Source organism: Choristoneura fumiferana, chromosome 23 (genome assembly GCF_025370935.1).
Source record: "Choristoneura fumiferana chromosome 23, NRCan_CFum_1, whole genome shotgun sequence".
NCBI lineage: Eukaryota > Metazoa > Arthropoda > Insecta > Lepidoptera > Tortricidae > Choristoneura > Choristoneura fumiferana.
Window position 1 is genome coordinate 12618589 of NC_133494.1, and position 16337 is coordinate 12634925.

Sequence of the window (16337 nt, forward strand, 5' to 3'; positions counted from 1 at the left end):
GTAGGTATCGTCAGTCTCTTAAAGCAGCATTTCCACCAATGATGTGCGATGAGTAGCGAGAAATTTGTTTTTTTTTTATATATAAATAGAAACGCTTCATTTACCTCGCTTGAAGCCCTCTTGTTCTGAGAGGAGGCCTGTGCCCAGCAGTGCGACGTATATAGGCTGGGATGATGATGATGATGATTTACCTCGCCTCGCACAGTACATCTCTGGTGGGAACAGCTGAGCGGAGCGAGGCGAGGTAAAGGAAGCTTTTCTATTGGTTAATGAAAAACACATTCCTCGCAACACATCCTCGCACATTATATTGGTGGAAACGCTGCTTTATTCATCCATAAAACGTCAAATTGTTTTTTTTTTATTTTTATTAATCTAGTATTTTAACGAGGCTTTAGTACACCAAATGTGACTTTGTCAGCCTGTCAAATTGTTATCTGTATGCCTACATATTTTTAAGTAACCACCGTAATGACCGCAACTTTAACTCAGGGACATGAGTAATTAAGTTACTCATTAGTATGTACTATGTGTCTACTATGAGTCATTGAGGACAATATTTGTAAATTAGTTCGAAAAGGGTGTTTTAATTGTGGTGGATTATTGGAGCCGAACATAGACCAATTTACCAAAATAAACCTAACCTATCCCTGCTTCGAGCTTAACCCAATAATATCAAATAAAATTAATAACCATGTAAATCTTATTCTATAACAGAGGTCAAAAATATGTTTACACTTTACTACCTTGCCCGTGTCAGTTCGTGTTTAAATTTTTGTATGACACTGTCGGAAAGTAAAGACATATCTAACCAGATGCCTTATTAGCTAACATACAAGTATGGATGAAGTATGTTTGTATGATTATAAGTTTATAATCATAATCGTAATCACCACTTCTTTCTGTCACACGGTATAAGACGAGGGTAGAAAGAAATGGTGAATGCAATCGCAAGCACCCGCGCGGTAGACATACAGTTAGAACAATGAGGATTCTTGACAGGAGGAAAATCGCTAGATGGCGTTAGTATCGTGAGGTCCGTTAGATTACACTCTTGCTGGCGATTGGCTCATTTAGTTATAAACAAAACTACTTATGGATTGTTGAAGAAAGGATGACATCTCCTACGGAGTAAAAAGTCACAAGACTCCAGGTGTAGATGGTAAATAACAGTTCCAAATCCCTCCAGATTAGCACTAGTGTCTGAAATAATTTGGTACACATTATACTTAAAGTAACTAATGTGAGAAAACGTGGACGTGGTAATTTCCGTGATCTCTTAAATAGCAATATCGAGTGATTTTAATGTGTTGGAAAACTTCCTTTAAAATTGACCCCCTTGCTCAGTAGGTTTTCGCTCCGCCTTTTTAACACTTTTTGATGGACACTTTTTCATACACAGAGTTTGTGCTGATTCCCTCTACAATCCATAAACCAAACCCAAACGTGACACATTAGTCAAAGTTGTCAAATTGTCCTCTTGATTCTTACTGGTGTCATCTATCCTGGTCACAGACCCCCTCAATGTTATCATAGAGTAAGTATATTGTATGATTGTTATGTTTCTATTAAATTGCACCCCTCTCCTCATCAATTGAAACGCATCCTAATGCTCTACATATACGTACCCAAAAATTTGAAAAAAAAAGTTGTTAGGTACTGAAATATATTTATTCCAATTTAATTTACCGCTAAGAAGGCACCATAATACATAAGACGACGTCGTATTCCCAATCCTCACAAAGCAATATCAGATGAGTAGGTATTGTATCTATATTATTATTATATCACTCACAAAATAACTAATCTGACTAGAATAACTTACGAGTAGGAACCACAAAAGTACAGTCACATTATCTAGCTTTCGTATAACTTATGTCACACTTACTTTACTCTATACATAATTTTTTTCGTGTAAACTTATCAAGTTTTTAAACCATAAACGTGTCGCTCAACTCCATGAAATCAAACAAAACATAATACATATTCATAATTATTAAATAAAAATAAAAACTCTTTGAAAGCGGAATGACAATGGTCCCTCAAGCACTTAAAATAATCATAGATTAAATCTATATCCTTAATTCGTAGACAGGCACTTGTGCTGAAGTGTACCTATTATTATTTATACCTATGATAGTCAAATGCTGTTAAATTGAACACAACACTGCATTACGCATTAAAATATACACTTAAACTAGTTTGCTAATCTCGCTCGGAACTAGAAATAAACGGATCGGTTTTCTTGTTCTTTCTCATTTGAATCTTGAGGAAAACGAAGAAAACCGACGAGTCCCGAGCGACATTAGCACTCTAGTTGTACTGTACTCTGTATCTTAACATTGGCATAGGTACAGTCAAAGGCAAAGATATCGACACAGCCAAAGATACAAAAATATGTATACACGACTTTATGCACTGTTTTATTAGAAGCCGGATTTATAATTATACTCGTATGTAGTCTTTTTATTGTAAAAACAAGTCTTGAAAAAAAAAAACAGTACTTAACAATAGTTAAGTACGTAATAACGTATGTTACCAAAAGCATGTAATTGTTACTATTTGCTGTGACTTATTTTTCAAGTGTTTTTCAATAAAAAGACACGTCAGATCGCTACCTTCTTTCTAATGCTAAAAAAACGAAGTATTGTGTACCTGGCCCACTTTATATTCACCGCCCCATGTACCTTTCAAAATAACAACTTTCTCGTCCTCTGAAATCGAACGCCCCTAGGCCGCAGTCTATACGGCCTATTGACAAATCTAGGGCTGGTTAGTGGTACATAATCAATATTGTAACGAGCCAGAGACGTTTCGCGTAATTGACACCCCTGACTTATAAAAAGAAACGAGATTCCTACTGAAAGTAGGTACGTGACAGACGTGGAGTTTCGCTTCTAGTACTTTATATTCGTTTAGCTTTGATCAACTAGCGTGCCTCTCTTTTATTTTTAAAATTAGTAGGGTTGTCACCCCCGGCGTGCACGTCTATCTCTTTCGCGCCTGCTTGATACTTCACCAGTTTGTCGTCAGCCGTTCTCACTCGCTCCTGTAGAATTTCTACGGTTCTGCTGAGCAGTTTGATCTCCTCTTGCATCGGATAGATTTGCATGTTCATCTGCATTAGCTCTTTCTCGTGTGCCAATTGAAGCGTGTGCAGCTGAAGTAGAAATATCATCATCATAATACCAGGAAAACGTCTACTGCCAGATAGGCCTTCCCCAAGGACCTCGACAATCAGTTTTGTGGTCACGAGTAAACTCTACCTCGATGAGACGATGAGTGCCACTAAGTATAGTCAGCAACAAAAATATGCATACGTTTGAAGTGCAAAAAATATGTATAGGTAAGGTAGGTACCTACAGGACTTTATTGCCTGAACATTAAGGTCGTGTATACCTACATATTTTTTGCACTTTGGCTGTATTATCTTTGTTGCGACTGTATAATGTAGCCGAACCATTGTGGTAATTTTGGCACTGTACGGTAAATCGTCAATTACTGGCCACCTTAAAGGTACTAAAAATGAATTCTATTTATAGGCGGCCAGAATTTATTTTTAGTATAAGCTGTCAATTACTGACCACCACCTTATAATAAAGCTAATTTTATTTATAAATAGAATTCTTTTTTTTTAGTATAAGGTGGCCAGTTATTGACGATTTACCCTGCTTATTTCAGTCATGAACTACTTAAGTCATGATTAGGTATGTAAGTCCCGGTCAGGTCGGGAATGTATCTGCATAAAAAAACACAAATATTCTTAAAGAAATACAAAAGTGGGAAATAAAAAGAATGACGTTAAAATCATCAATATTATTTGTTGAAAAATAAGGAAAATACGAGCGAATGCAGTTTGGACAAATGGATTATATTAGATAGCTTTCCGAAGTCACGTCTCCCGGTCGTTGCCACACAGTGACGGCATTTACAAATGCATCGTGTGTCATTTAGGAAATTTTAATGAATAAGTCTCAGTGGTTTTTTTTACAAACACTTTCACATTTTTCTTTAAGAAGTTTGACAGCGATGGTGGAACGAATAAATTATGAGTTGCGTAAATAGATCGTCATTTTTTATTTTATGAAACAGGGTAGACAAACGAACAATCGGATTCCTTAGTAGTAAGTGCCTTCGCTTCGCACACCACAATTTTAAACGCGCTTTAGAAACGCTCGTTATCAGCGCGTTTTTCTTTCCAAAGAGCAGCAAGTAGGTAGGCAGGTAGGTTTGCAGGTGGTAGGACCTTAGTGCAAGGTCCGCCCGGATTGCTACCACCATCTTGCTCGCTAATCCTGCCGTGAAGCAGCAGTGCTTGCACTGTTGTGTTTCGGCGTGGAGAGTAAGACAGCCGGTGAAATTACTGGCACGTGAGGTATCCGATCTTAGGCCTCTAAGTTGGCAACGCATCTGCAATACCCCTGGTGTTGCAGATGTTTATGGGCAGTGGTGATCTCACCAGTCGAATAAAAAAAAACCATACCTCTCGCGTGCGTATCGCGTTTGTACATACGCGCGTCGACGGCGCGTTTAATAAACGCGGTGTGCGTTAAAAGGCCCTTGGCCATTAGTTAGAAACAAATTTTGATCCCTATTATGGCGTGCATTGAGTAGGCAGCGCTAGTGCTGGTGGCGCGCTGCTGCAGCGGCCCAAACTACCAATACGGTATTTGACTATTTTGTATATGTTTTATAAATTAAAACTACACAATGCCTGTTATCGAATAGAAAAACAATTTTTAAGCCACCTTTACAAATAACAAAGTTATAAAGGTTTGAAATTCAAGATTAGACAGAGAAATATATACTGGCATGTGACGTCACACGCCAGTACCGCCATACTTGCTGCATAGAGAAAAGCGTTTGAGAAAGAGACAGGTATATAGATTTTTCAAAAAATCACTATTAATCCAATTTTCAACCGATTTAAATTTTCTCTTCGCTAAACACTATCTGTATATCTATATTTTCATAATAATATTAAGATATGGCAATATCAGGAGTTGTCAAATACCGTATTGACTACCCTGGAATCAACTCAATGCACGCCAATATGTGTTCGATGTCAGGGCAGCGGTGATCAGACTGAGGGCCTTTTTTTATTCCATGTTGTCACGAACAAATGTTTTCTTTCTTTCTTTAAAATTTAACGGTAGGATTAGTGGATACAATGCTGCTACCAAACCATACCAACCCAGACGGACAAGGTCCTATCTTATTACATTACTTACATCCTGAATACGTTTCTTCTTCAGCAAAATGAACTCCTCGTTAGTCCGCTTAAGGGAATCAAGAAGGCTGTTCCGCTCTTGCACCAAAACTTCATGATGTTTCCTAGTCTCTGAGAGCTCGGCTTCCATTTCAGTAGTTACCTTCACTAGAATGTTTTCAGCGGATTTGGCGTTCTGTTTATGACCCGGTTTCTTCTGCGGATTCAAATGTAGTAGCACTGAAAAAGATAAAGAAGTAGATACTTTTAGCAATTTTCAACACCATAATTATATTTGTTGTTATGATTATTCTCACTCACCTTCTTTCTCTTTTTGTAGATTACGTAAATTCTTTCTCAACTCTTCAGTTTCTCTATTAATTTTGGCAATCGTTCGCTGCTTGACGGTCAATTCGGATTGCAAGCCTTTTATTGTAGCCACTAAATAGCTGTCTTCTTTCAGTCTATTCATTAATAACGCTGAGTTCTGTGTCATCCTGCTCACAGCAGAAGATGCCCTGTCAGTTTTATAAACAGTTTGTGTACTGGCATTATGCCCATTTGGCACCGTTTGAGAAGCTTCATCAACCAAATTTAACTTGTTTATTTTACTCTTCAGTTCATTGTTTACTTTACGGTCTTCCATCAGCTGTCTTTCAACGTCTATTATGTGGTTCTCGTACTTTTGTTTCATGTCACTGAACTTCTCTTGAAGAGTTAAAAGTATGCCCTGAAAATGACCTTCTTTATCTTTGAGTTCTTGTTCCAATCGAGCGATGCGGTCTTCTAATAATTTCTTCTTGTTATCTTCAACAGTTGATGATTTTGCAGCAACTGAAATAATAGCAGAACACTCGAATTTATTAGTAAAAATACAAGGAGGTAGTGTTCACACAGTAAGAAAATTCTCTGATTTTGATACCATACTGACCAATTAATGCTGAAACGGAATCAGGATGTTTTCTCCTCAAAATCATCTCCATCTCTTTAACCTGCCGCTGCAGATCTTGAGTGATAGCGGAATCTTTATCTCGCTGTATCGCTAAGTTCTTCCTTTCGTTACGTTCTTTTTGCAATTCCGCCACTAGTTTACTCTCACTCTCCTTCACTGCCTTCAGCTCTGCATTTCTGTTTTCATATTCTTTTCCTAGACGACCAATGAATTTTTCACATTCTACTAGTTTAAGGTCAGCCACATGTTTTTCTTCATTGGTTTTTTCTAATTGTTTGCGTAATACTTTATTGTCGTCTGTTAACTGTACGTTAATAAGTTCGAGGCTTTTGACCCTTTCATTGGTATCCTTCAATTCTTCCAATAAGTGTTCGTGCTTACAGTTTACGGCACGTTTTGGTGAATTAGTAACAAACCTGGCTACTTTCACAGACTCTCTTTTCTTGGAATCGATAACGCCGGCTGAATAAGGCCTCGCTTTAGGTTTACGGCGTGTGTCGTTTTCTTTTAGATTTTGCTTTGAGGATTGGTGTCCCTAAAAATAAACGTACAACTAACATAAGTGACACGCAATAAGTACCTTAAATGAGTAACAATAGACGTCTGTTCGTTGGTGTCAATTAACGCATATATTTCCTGTTGGGTAGAAAAGCTACGTACCTCCAATGGAGTTGACGTATGAGGTTTTTGTTCGCCACAATTATCGTAGTTATCGTATCGTCATATATTAATCATTTAGTATTGCACTAAGATTACAATTAAAAAAATCTCACTCGTCAGTTTAGCAGGTATCGCAGTCGCGATAATCCTTACTCGTATTATAAGTGCGAAAGTAATCTGTCTCAATGTCGAAAATCTGTCAGTCTGTTACGTCTTCACGCTTAAACCGATGAACCGCTTAAATCGGTAATCTGAGACCTAGGAAGGACATAGGATTATGTTTATCCGGGAAAATGGTACAGTTCCCGCGGGATAGCGATAAACGAATTCTTCGCAAAAGGAGTTGTGGGAAAAAGATAACGCGTAATATATTTATCTACTAACTGACTCAAACCTAATCCTGAGGACTTTTAACGCATTCATTGACACGACGCTTCGACAGGTGCCACCGACGCGCATGTGCGTTCAAGATGTATGAATAATTATGACAGCGGCACTGGGTGAAGTTCCGAAAACGCATATATACGTCGGTGGCAGTGAATGCGTTAACCCTTTATAAGGCCCTATTTATTGGAGAATACTGCGACAATTTAAGCTAGATCAAAAAATTCGGATCAAGCAAACGATAAAAACCAAGGCAAACGACACAGCTAATGACAAAACAAAAAGTTGCTCTTTTACCGTACCCATCACGAACTCTATTTGCAGCAAAATCGTTTTTCTATTCAGGTATTACCTATATTGAAAAATAAAGTAAAAGAAGATAAACCCGTTTTACGGCAAACAGTTTGTCAACAATGTTAAATAACTGCAACCGGAGGCAATGACCGGGCATGCGCCTCATTAAGATTGTTGTCATTCTGGTTCCAAAACATGTTAATATATCGACAGAAAAGGCAGGTAAAAAATTGCATCGGAATGTAACATAGACATATCGAGTGGCGACCACGAACTGCAAGACGAAGCTTTGGCTAGCCTCCCACTAGGAGGACTGACGACATCGTGAGATTTGCGGGCAACCGGTGGATGCAAGTGGCGTGTTGTCGTTCATTGTGGCGTTCTAAGGGGGAGGGTTTTATTCAGCAGTGGACGTCACCCAGCTGATGATGATGATGAAATACCTGTGTCTCTGATATAGAGATAGCTGTCGAATCTAACTTTAGAAAATTCCAGTTAGCAACAGTGAATTTCTACTGACCCACAAAAAGCGACCAGTTCTCCAAATTGAAAACAATACCTACCAATTTAGAATATCAATTAGTGATGCGGTATAAACTGGCTGTTAAGAAAAGCCTTTGCGCGGAGCTTGTGCGTAAGCGCAGGCAGCGGTCACTCAGGTGAGCCGACGGTGGTATGGTAACGGTCAGTTCAGTAACCATGGAGTCGTGGGCCGTGGTGGTTGTGCTCTTAGCAGCCGTATCGGGGGTGCTTAGCTCTCCGCTCGTCAACGATCTTCTTCCGGGACAAGGTAATTATTTGATTTTTTCTAAGACTACGCTGCACTCATCAAAAGTGGCTAGGGATATTTTTTATCCCGAGACACTTTTTAACATTTTAATATAGGCATATTACTAGAAGCCGTGGTGGCCTAGTGGTTTGACCTATCGCCTCTCAAGCAAAGGGTCGTGGATTCGAACCCCGGCTCGCACCTCTGAGTTTTTCGAAATTCATGTGCGGAATTACATTTGAATTTGACCACGAGCTTTGCGGTGAAGGAAAACATCGTGAGGAAACCTGCGAAGCGATTCAATGGTGCGTGCTAAGTTCCCAATCCGCACTGGGCCCGCATGGGAACTATGGCCCAAGCCCTCTTGTTCTGAGAGAAGGCCTGTGCCCAGCAGTGGGACGTATATAGGCTGGGATGATGATATTACTGAGTCAAACATCAAATTTATCTAAGAAATAATGATCCCAAGACTTTTGATGTTTGTTTAGTCGATACGTTTCAAATGCTAAATACATCTAGGATTTTCTTAGAAATTAGAATTAAGGGATTAGAGGAGGATATTTGGATTGGAATCAAATTGTACCTAAATAACAAATGATACAAAATATTAAGAAATGGAATGCATATTATTTATTGTTGTTAAACTAGTTGACATTTACTGGTTCGCGCCTTGAGGATTTTCGAAGTTCGATACAAATAGATATGATGAACTTAACTAATCGATGAGAGCTAAAAACATCGCGAGAAAACCTGTAGTGCTGAGTGCACATGTCTATGTAGTGATTAAGTGTTTGCGATGCAAAGTCATAATCTACACAGCTTGAGTACGATCTGATCTGACTATGGGCCCAGTTCTACCTCAGATTGAGAGGTCTATTGCCCAGCAGTGGGCCGAATTATGACTCCAATTTTTTTTTACATTTCTTTAATCTTCTAAGACATACGTTTGCAACATAATGTTTTAAACTTTCGTGATTTACGCTCATAGGTAATTAGTAAAAATTACTAATACCCGAACGTGTTCACGATACTCATTGATAATCATTGACAGGTATAATTACAATAATCATTGATAAAATAAATCAAAAGGCTGCAGTAATTATTTGTCACATTAATATAAGTTGATGTTAGAAAACTATTTAAAAGACTCCAGTTTTTAGAAACGCCTTGTATTCTTCTTGCATCTATATATTTACGTTTACATAAGCACCGTACTTGCAAACGGAACAAGCCTTTGAAGCAATTAACAATTCCGTACGAATTCAGGGGTCATTAATTAGAATTGCCGGTAGCATGTCTATAAATCAGCAGTAAAAGTCATGTGCCATGCGCCGTATATCAATCGTGCTCTCTGATACCGTATCAATTGCGGGCAGGCGCGGCGGGCATACGGAGTGGAAATTAAATGTCCGATATTTAAATGCAAAGCCTTTCCTTGCGACACGTTTAATGACTTTCTCTCGTGGTTTTCCAACGCGACCTGATCTTGCTGCTTGTTCCTAACGGTTTACTTAGGCACAGAACTTGATTTCTGAGTTCCACCGGAATTAGTTGAGATTTCGCGCACGTATTTTGCTCGAAGGTGAGCGGATGTCCAGAATCGGCGTTTGCGTGTACTCGGGTTATGATTTGTGTTCTTCCTTCTTCCGGGTGTTTTGTTTAGAAGCTAAGATTGTTTTTGTCAATTTTGTGGTTTTCAACTTTATGCAAAAATATTATTAAGACACTTTTTTCTTCTTTTTTAAAAAAAATGTATTGACGACCTTATAGAAAATATGTCGACTAACAAACAGTGCACAATAAAAAAAAATATTATTTATTGCACACCACAAAGCAGTAAGCAAAAACACAATATGTACGGCAGGCAATAGGCGGTCTTACCGCTTTAAAAGCGATCTCTTCTAGACATACAGTTTAATAAAGAAAATAACATAAATATGTAACAGCAGGTCTCGAAAATATATAGGTAGATAAGAAAAGCGAAAATCGATAATATCAAGATAAATACAGTTTAATGAACAAATAAATAAATGCGTCCATATAATAAACTTTTAAAATACATTTAAGTACTACTTATACAAAAAATAAGTGTAGTTAGAAAATAGTTTACGAATTCCGCACTATAAAAGCCTGAAGTGAACTTATAACACTGACACATTGACATATTTACTTTCTTAGTATAACTATGACATTTTCCATTGCTTAATTTAATTAAGGTAGAAAATTAATTACACTATTTTTTTTAGAATTCCCGGCACGAAATTCCGTCCCACAGCCGTCAGATGTTAAGGAAATTAAAACCGACATCGCTGAACCAGTTTTAACGGACAAAGTACCAACAGAACCTAAAGATTTGGTAAAAGATGTGGTACCTGCGTTACCAGAGTCACAGTCTTCTAAAGATTTTATTAAATTAGAAGAACCTGCGGCATCAGATGCACTGCCAACAAATAATTTAGTAAAAGAAGAACAAGCTGCGTTACCAAATGAAAAGCCTGTAACAGGTATCGCAAAGGAAGAGCAACCAGCTTTACTAGACGCAGAGTCCATTGAAGACTCCACTAAACAAACTTTACTTGCACCAGAAACCCCAGCTAAAGTAGAGGAACCAGCCGTACTAGAAGAAGAGCCTCCTAAGTCTGAAGATATTTTTCAAGAGGAGCCTGCTGTTTTAATACTTAAAGCAGCAGACCTCACAAAAAATGAAGTCAAAATAGACTATACCGGAGCTCAAGTTTGGAAAATTTCCACAAATAAAACTGGGATACGGCCAATCTTAACAAGATTAAGGCGCAGAAATCGTAAGCATTATTTCGGCATTAGTTAAAATTTAATGAACACAAACTACTGTTGAATAGCTTGATTTATCAGCAACACATATTAAATTTGCAACAATGTCTACTATAAATCATTTGATGACCTTTGTTTAATTGCAGTCATCTCGACGTGGGGAGGTGATCACACGTCCGCTGACATACTTGTAAAGCACGATGCTATAGAAAACGTGACGAGGGTCTTTAAAAGAGAGAATATAGCCTATGATGTCATCATAGAGAATTTGCAGAAGAGGATTGACGAGGAGAATCCGCCTCTCAGTCCTGAGGAAATGGAACTTCATGATCGGCGAGGTATGAGTTTTTCTTCATCCCTTTAATCATCATTTTTAATGGAATAGTTAAATAGAACATACTTAAATGTTTTTCCTTTCCATACCAATCTTAACAATAGGTTTACCTATGACAGTTGGCACGTTGGTTAACCCCATTGCTATTATTACCAGCATCAACATGTACATTAACAATATTCGAAGGATCCAAATCATTCTGTTGCAGCAAGAGCTTACAATTTTTGGCGTTACAGGGCTTCCCATCGCCGAATAGGTTTAGTAGGCGCCTACATGGGCTACAATACTCTCAACATGCCCATGGAGTATTGGCCGGAAGCTAATTGGGGTTCGTTGTTATTAGGCACAGCATCTGCCTGCACGATTCAGCACGATCACGAATCATGGCTAATAATCTCGTTGTGTTTAAACATTTTGAAATGTGTCTGCGGTTGCATGTTTATGTGTTTGACTGAGCTAAATGTTTTCGTCAATTTTTCACTTTGTAACTAACTGCAACTGTGTACATGTGTGAATCTCTAGCTTCATGAGTCATGATGTTCGCCAGCTGTGATTAAAACGTGAAATTATGATGGTACAGTTACCTACACTATTACTTTAAGTCGCCTATAACTCACAATCGCACAGTCACAACTGTACTTACCTACCTACTCCCGATTTGAATGGAACTGTTGTAAAGTGCATTAGTTTAGTGATATTACATAAGTCGCACTTTCCCTACATTGTACCTACACTTTTTAACAGTACCTCTGCGGCATTTGCCCTTATCGCGTAGAACCGTAACTCCGACTAAAGGTTGAATGAAGTTAACTAGAAAGCTCCACAGCCACCTTTAACTAAGTTCCTTTGTTCTATTGAGAATACCTATTGTGTGGAATTCCAGAAAGAATTAAGACTGTAACTAAGCCAAATACCGCTAGCGAACGTTTTGAATAGCATAATTAATAATATCATAATTATATATAAACTAAGAAATCTTTTTAGGACATCGAATGACATGGAAACAATATCATAGACTGGAAGACATCCACGGTTTTATGGATTATTTGGCGAAGACATATCCATCAATTATTAGCGTGAAAACCATCGGAAAGTCATACGAAAATCGTGATCTTAAGGTAAGTGAAACATATGACAATTTACATATTAATCCAGATAATTTTCAATGGGTTTCACATTGTTTTCTTTTTTGCAGATTTTACGAATTTCTGACGGTAAATCAACTAACAAAGCGGTATTTATTGATGGAGGGATTCACGCTCGAGAATGGATCAGCCCTGCAACCGTTACGTACTTCATCAACCAATTTGCAGAAAATTTCGACGTAGAATCCGATGACGTGAAAAACACAGATTGGTTGGTACCTAAACATAAATTCATTTCTTGTCCTAACTTTTCATGGGAACGATAGATAAATACTAATCGTCTTACAGGTATTTCTTGCCAGTTGTGAATCCTGATGGGTATGAACATACCCACACGGTTGATCGACTTTGGAGGAAGAACAGAAAACCCAGTAACGTAGCGAGAGTGTGCTCTGGGACTGATCTTAACAGAAACTTTGGGTAAGAATTATACTCTCTCGAGCCCATCCTATCCTCTGAATTATTTACTTATAAAGAAAATAGCGATAACCTTAGAAGAGAGCCTTGTGTAACACCAGCACAATCAGATACAACTATGCAGCTGTCTAGTCTCAAACTTAACATGTGGTTACATGTTCAATTTAATAAATTTCAGATACCGATGGGGTGGAAAAGGAGCCTCAAGCAATCCTTGCAGTGAAACTTTCCGCGGCAGAGCCGCATTTTCAGAACCTGAATCAAAAGCACTTGCTGTAAGTTCTACATTTGTTACAGGATATTCGAGAAAATTCGAAGAATTTGTTCCAATCATCATAGAAATATTAACAGCATAAGGTACTTGAAAAATGTTAGAGTGTGCACATGCACATGTTAAGGAAAACACTTATAAGTCAAGAGTTCTTCAGATATAATATTAAGGAACATTGTTTATTAATCAAAGCACTTTTAAGTATGTAGTTAGATAAGAACAGATGATGGGTATTTACTTTTTTGTTGTTCAACAAAAAAAAATAGGTATCTTTACACTTCCAAATATTTCTATTATGGAAAATAGTTTGACCTGCTAACTCATTCTTTAGTGGGTGTAGTTTAAGCATGTGGTCAAATTAAACCAAACAATTTATTTGTGAACAGTAGGTACAGTCAGCTTCTTATAATACATAGCAGTCAAGATCAAATACTTGGAAACATACAAAATAGTCATCAACAGTGGCTCAGCTCAGACAAAGCAGGCAAATTGTTGGAGACATCCATCGTGTACTATTTGGCGATATGCGTGCTCCAGTACATTTGTACATGATGGATGGCCTCAGTAATTTGATCACTTTGATTGGGTCAATGTTAATGGCTATTTGGATGTTTTCCAGTAATTGGTGATCTTGCTACATACTATTTGATGCTGACTATACATAGATTTGTTACAAATATTATAATTAAATTCTCAGGTAATAAATATAATAATATCACCAAGGTACATTTTATTGTTTGCAGGATTTCATCACAACCAGTGCCACCAATTTCTCAGCATACCTGACTTACCATAGCTACGGCCAGTACTTGTTGTACCCGTGGGGTTATGACAATGTTGTGCCTCCAGACTACAAGGAAATGGATGCAGTTGGCAAGGCAATGGCACAGGTATTTATTATTACATACATATGTTGAACAAACTTGCTACATGCATTTCATTACTATATCAGGACAAGTTTGCATGTGTGACAATGAGTGTACCTATATCATCACTACTTTAATAAAAACTTGTACCATAAAACAGATAATTTTCTGAGTGAACTTTATGAACATTATGTCAGGGTTCAATTTTGTTGATAAATTGATTTTAGATATGAGATTTTTTCAAAGTAGTAACAATAGAGGAACCTGTCACAGGGAGGCTCTGCTACCTTTATCAATTTTTTTTTTATAAATGTGACCAATGCTGACTGCAACATATGAACTTGTCAAGGTATAGAAAATTTGCTCATGAATCTTGTACCATCAGCCAAATAAGTGATCTATCAATTTTCAAACAAGTTCCTATCAAATAAATATGTTGCTAAAGTCGAACTTTCAAGTTGACAAACATGTCAATTGGCATTATTGTTTTGTGACATGCAAACGATTATCAACTTTAGGGTGGTAGACCACATATTTGGCTGATGGTACCTACCCATACTTGTAGCCTGGCAGGGACTGTATTTAAATACCCGTAAAATCCAGGTTGGTATGGTAAAGAATGGCACCCCTTTTTTATACAAACATTGCGCAAACAAGTTTTTACTACAAATATGGGAGATTCATAGCAACAATTTTACTTGAAAATGTACAGCCCTTACTGCCCCCATCAAACTTCATTTCTAAGCAAATTTTTATACTATATTGTATGTAGCCTACAACAATCCTTTTATTTTTTCAGGCAATACAAAGCACTGGTGGTTCCACATATTCAGTAGGTTCCTCCAGCAGGCTCCTCTATCCAGCATCAGGGGGGTCTGATGATTGGGCCAAGTCGCGAGGCATCAAGTACAGTTACACAATTGAGTTGAGTGACACTGGTAGATATGGATTCATCTTACCGGTGTCTTATGTTGAGCCAGTTGCCAAAGAAAACTTGGCAGGACTAAGAGTTTTGTTGAAACAAATTCATCAGGAGTAAGGTTCCAGATTTAACCATATCTATCTTTGTCCTTTAGAAAAATTTGAGAATTTTGTGGGAAATTATTTCAAATGATATATGAAAGTAGAAATTATTACTTTAAGGAAGTCTTGCATTATTCAAGAAGTTAAAGTACCTATGGTATTTATAACCATCATAAATATTAAAAAGAATTGGTTAGGTGGTAAATGTGACTGAAAGATTGTATTTACTACTTAACTATTTATATTATTCAATAATTTATTCTAGATATTAAGTAAATATTTAAGGATAGTTTGAGAATTGTGATTTACAGAATAACAATGTGGCAAATAAATTATACTTTTAAAAGGTTTTTTTTTACCTACATTTAAATGACAAAAACATACCTTGTGTACAGGAGTCTTATTGTCAGCCTTTAATTCAAAGTCAGGCTTAGTGACCTTTATCTCTGGTATCTTATTGCCGGCTTCCGGTGATCCATTGAGAGACGAAACTACTGGACTTTTCAAAAGATTCTTTGTTTCAAAGGCAATATCCTCTGCCCTCTTTAAAATCAAATCAACATCATCCATGTCTCCAGATAACAGATTATTATTGTTGTTACCAGAAAGCTTGTTGATCTCACTCAATATCATCTTGATTTCTTCATCGCTATCTTTCCATATTTCACAATTTTTCTCATTTTGTAAAAATTCCTTGGTGGATAAACTATTGTCGTTAGACGGCGTATCTTGAAAAGATATCGAACTTTGTGCCATTATCTCTGACTGATCTACCCTGAAAATACTGACAGGGGGCAAATGGACGGGATTTATTTAAAGGCAACGTATTGTATAACAAGAAAACAACAATGTTTTCAAAATTCTGCGAATAGTCAACCAACACAAACGTTGCTAAGCAACGCGCTTGCTTATTGATTCCTTTTTTTTGACAGTTGAGGCCCGTTTCTCGATTTTTTTTTAAAACAACCATATTTCCACCCTTTTTTAAACAGACAGGGACTTCCACTTGTTTCAGTTTCAGTCCTCTCCTCTGTGAATAAAAGTGTATCATTAACACATGAAACCCGTGATCAATGATCATTAATAACTTTCTTTCTACAGAAATATTATTAAATGGCAGACTACAAAACGTTCAAAAGGATATTGATGAGGATTGTTTTCGAACGTGCCTGGGAGGCTATTTCGAAGTTTGTATCGTACCCTCCCTCTCACTTTCGTATTAA

At 37.4% G+C, this 16337-nt stretch overlaps 2 protein-coding genes across 2 annotated transcripts; one reads left to right on the plus strand and one right to left on the minus strand.

Annotated features, from left to right (window-relative positions):
* Positions 1 to 2555: 2555 nt before the first annotated feature.
* On the minus strand, positions 2556 to 16035 carry LOC141441034 (uncharacterized). Its single transcript, XM_074105655.1, has 5 exons — positions 15499 to 16035; positions 6141 to 6696; positions 5531 to 6043; positions 5232 to 5449; positions 2556 to 3160 (listed from the first exon to the last, which is right to left on the minus strand). The coding sequence occupies exons 1-5, from the start codon at positions 15868 to 15870 to the stop codon at positions 2930 to 2932; spliced, it is 1890 nt and encodes a 629-aa protein (XP_073961756.1). The 5' UTR covers positions 15871 to 16035; the 3' UTR covers positions 2556 to 2929.
* LOC141441035 (carboxypeptidase O-like) lies at positions 8173 to 15455 on the plus strand. The gene is made up of 9 exons (XM_074105656.1): positions 8173 to 8289; positions 10515 to 11069; positions 11205 to 11396; positions 12377 to 12510; positions 12588 to 12748; positions 12826 to 12957; positions 13133 to 13229; positions 13969 to 14115; positions 14891 to 15455. The coding sequence occupies exons 1-9, from the start codon at positions 8175 to 8177 to the stop codon at positions 15128 to 15130; spliced, it is 1773 nt and encodes a 590-aa protein (XP_073961757.1). The 5' UTR covers positions 8173 to 8174; the 3' UTR covers positions 15131 to 15455.
* Positions 16036 to 16337: the final 302 nt, after the last annotated feature.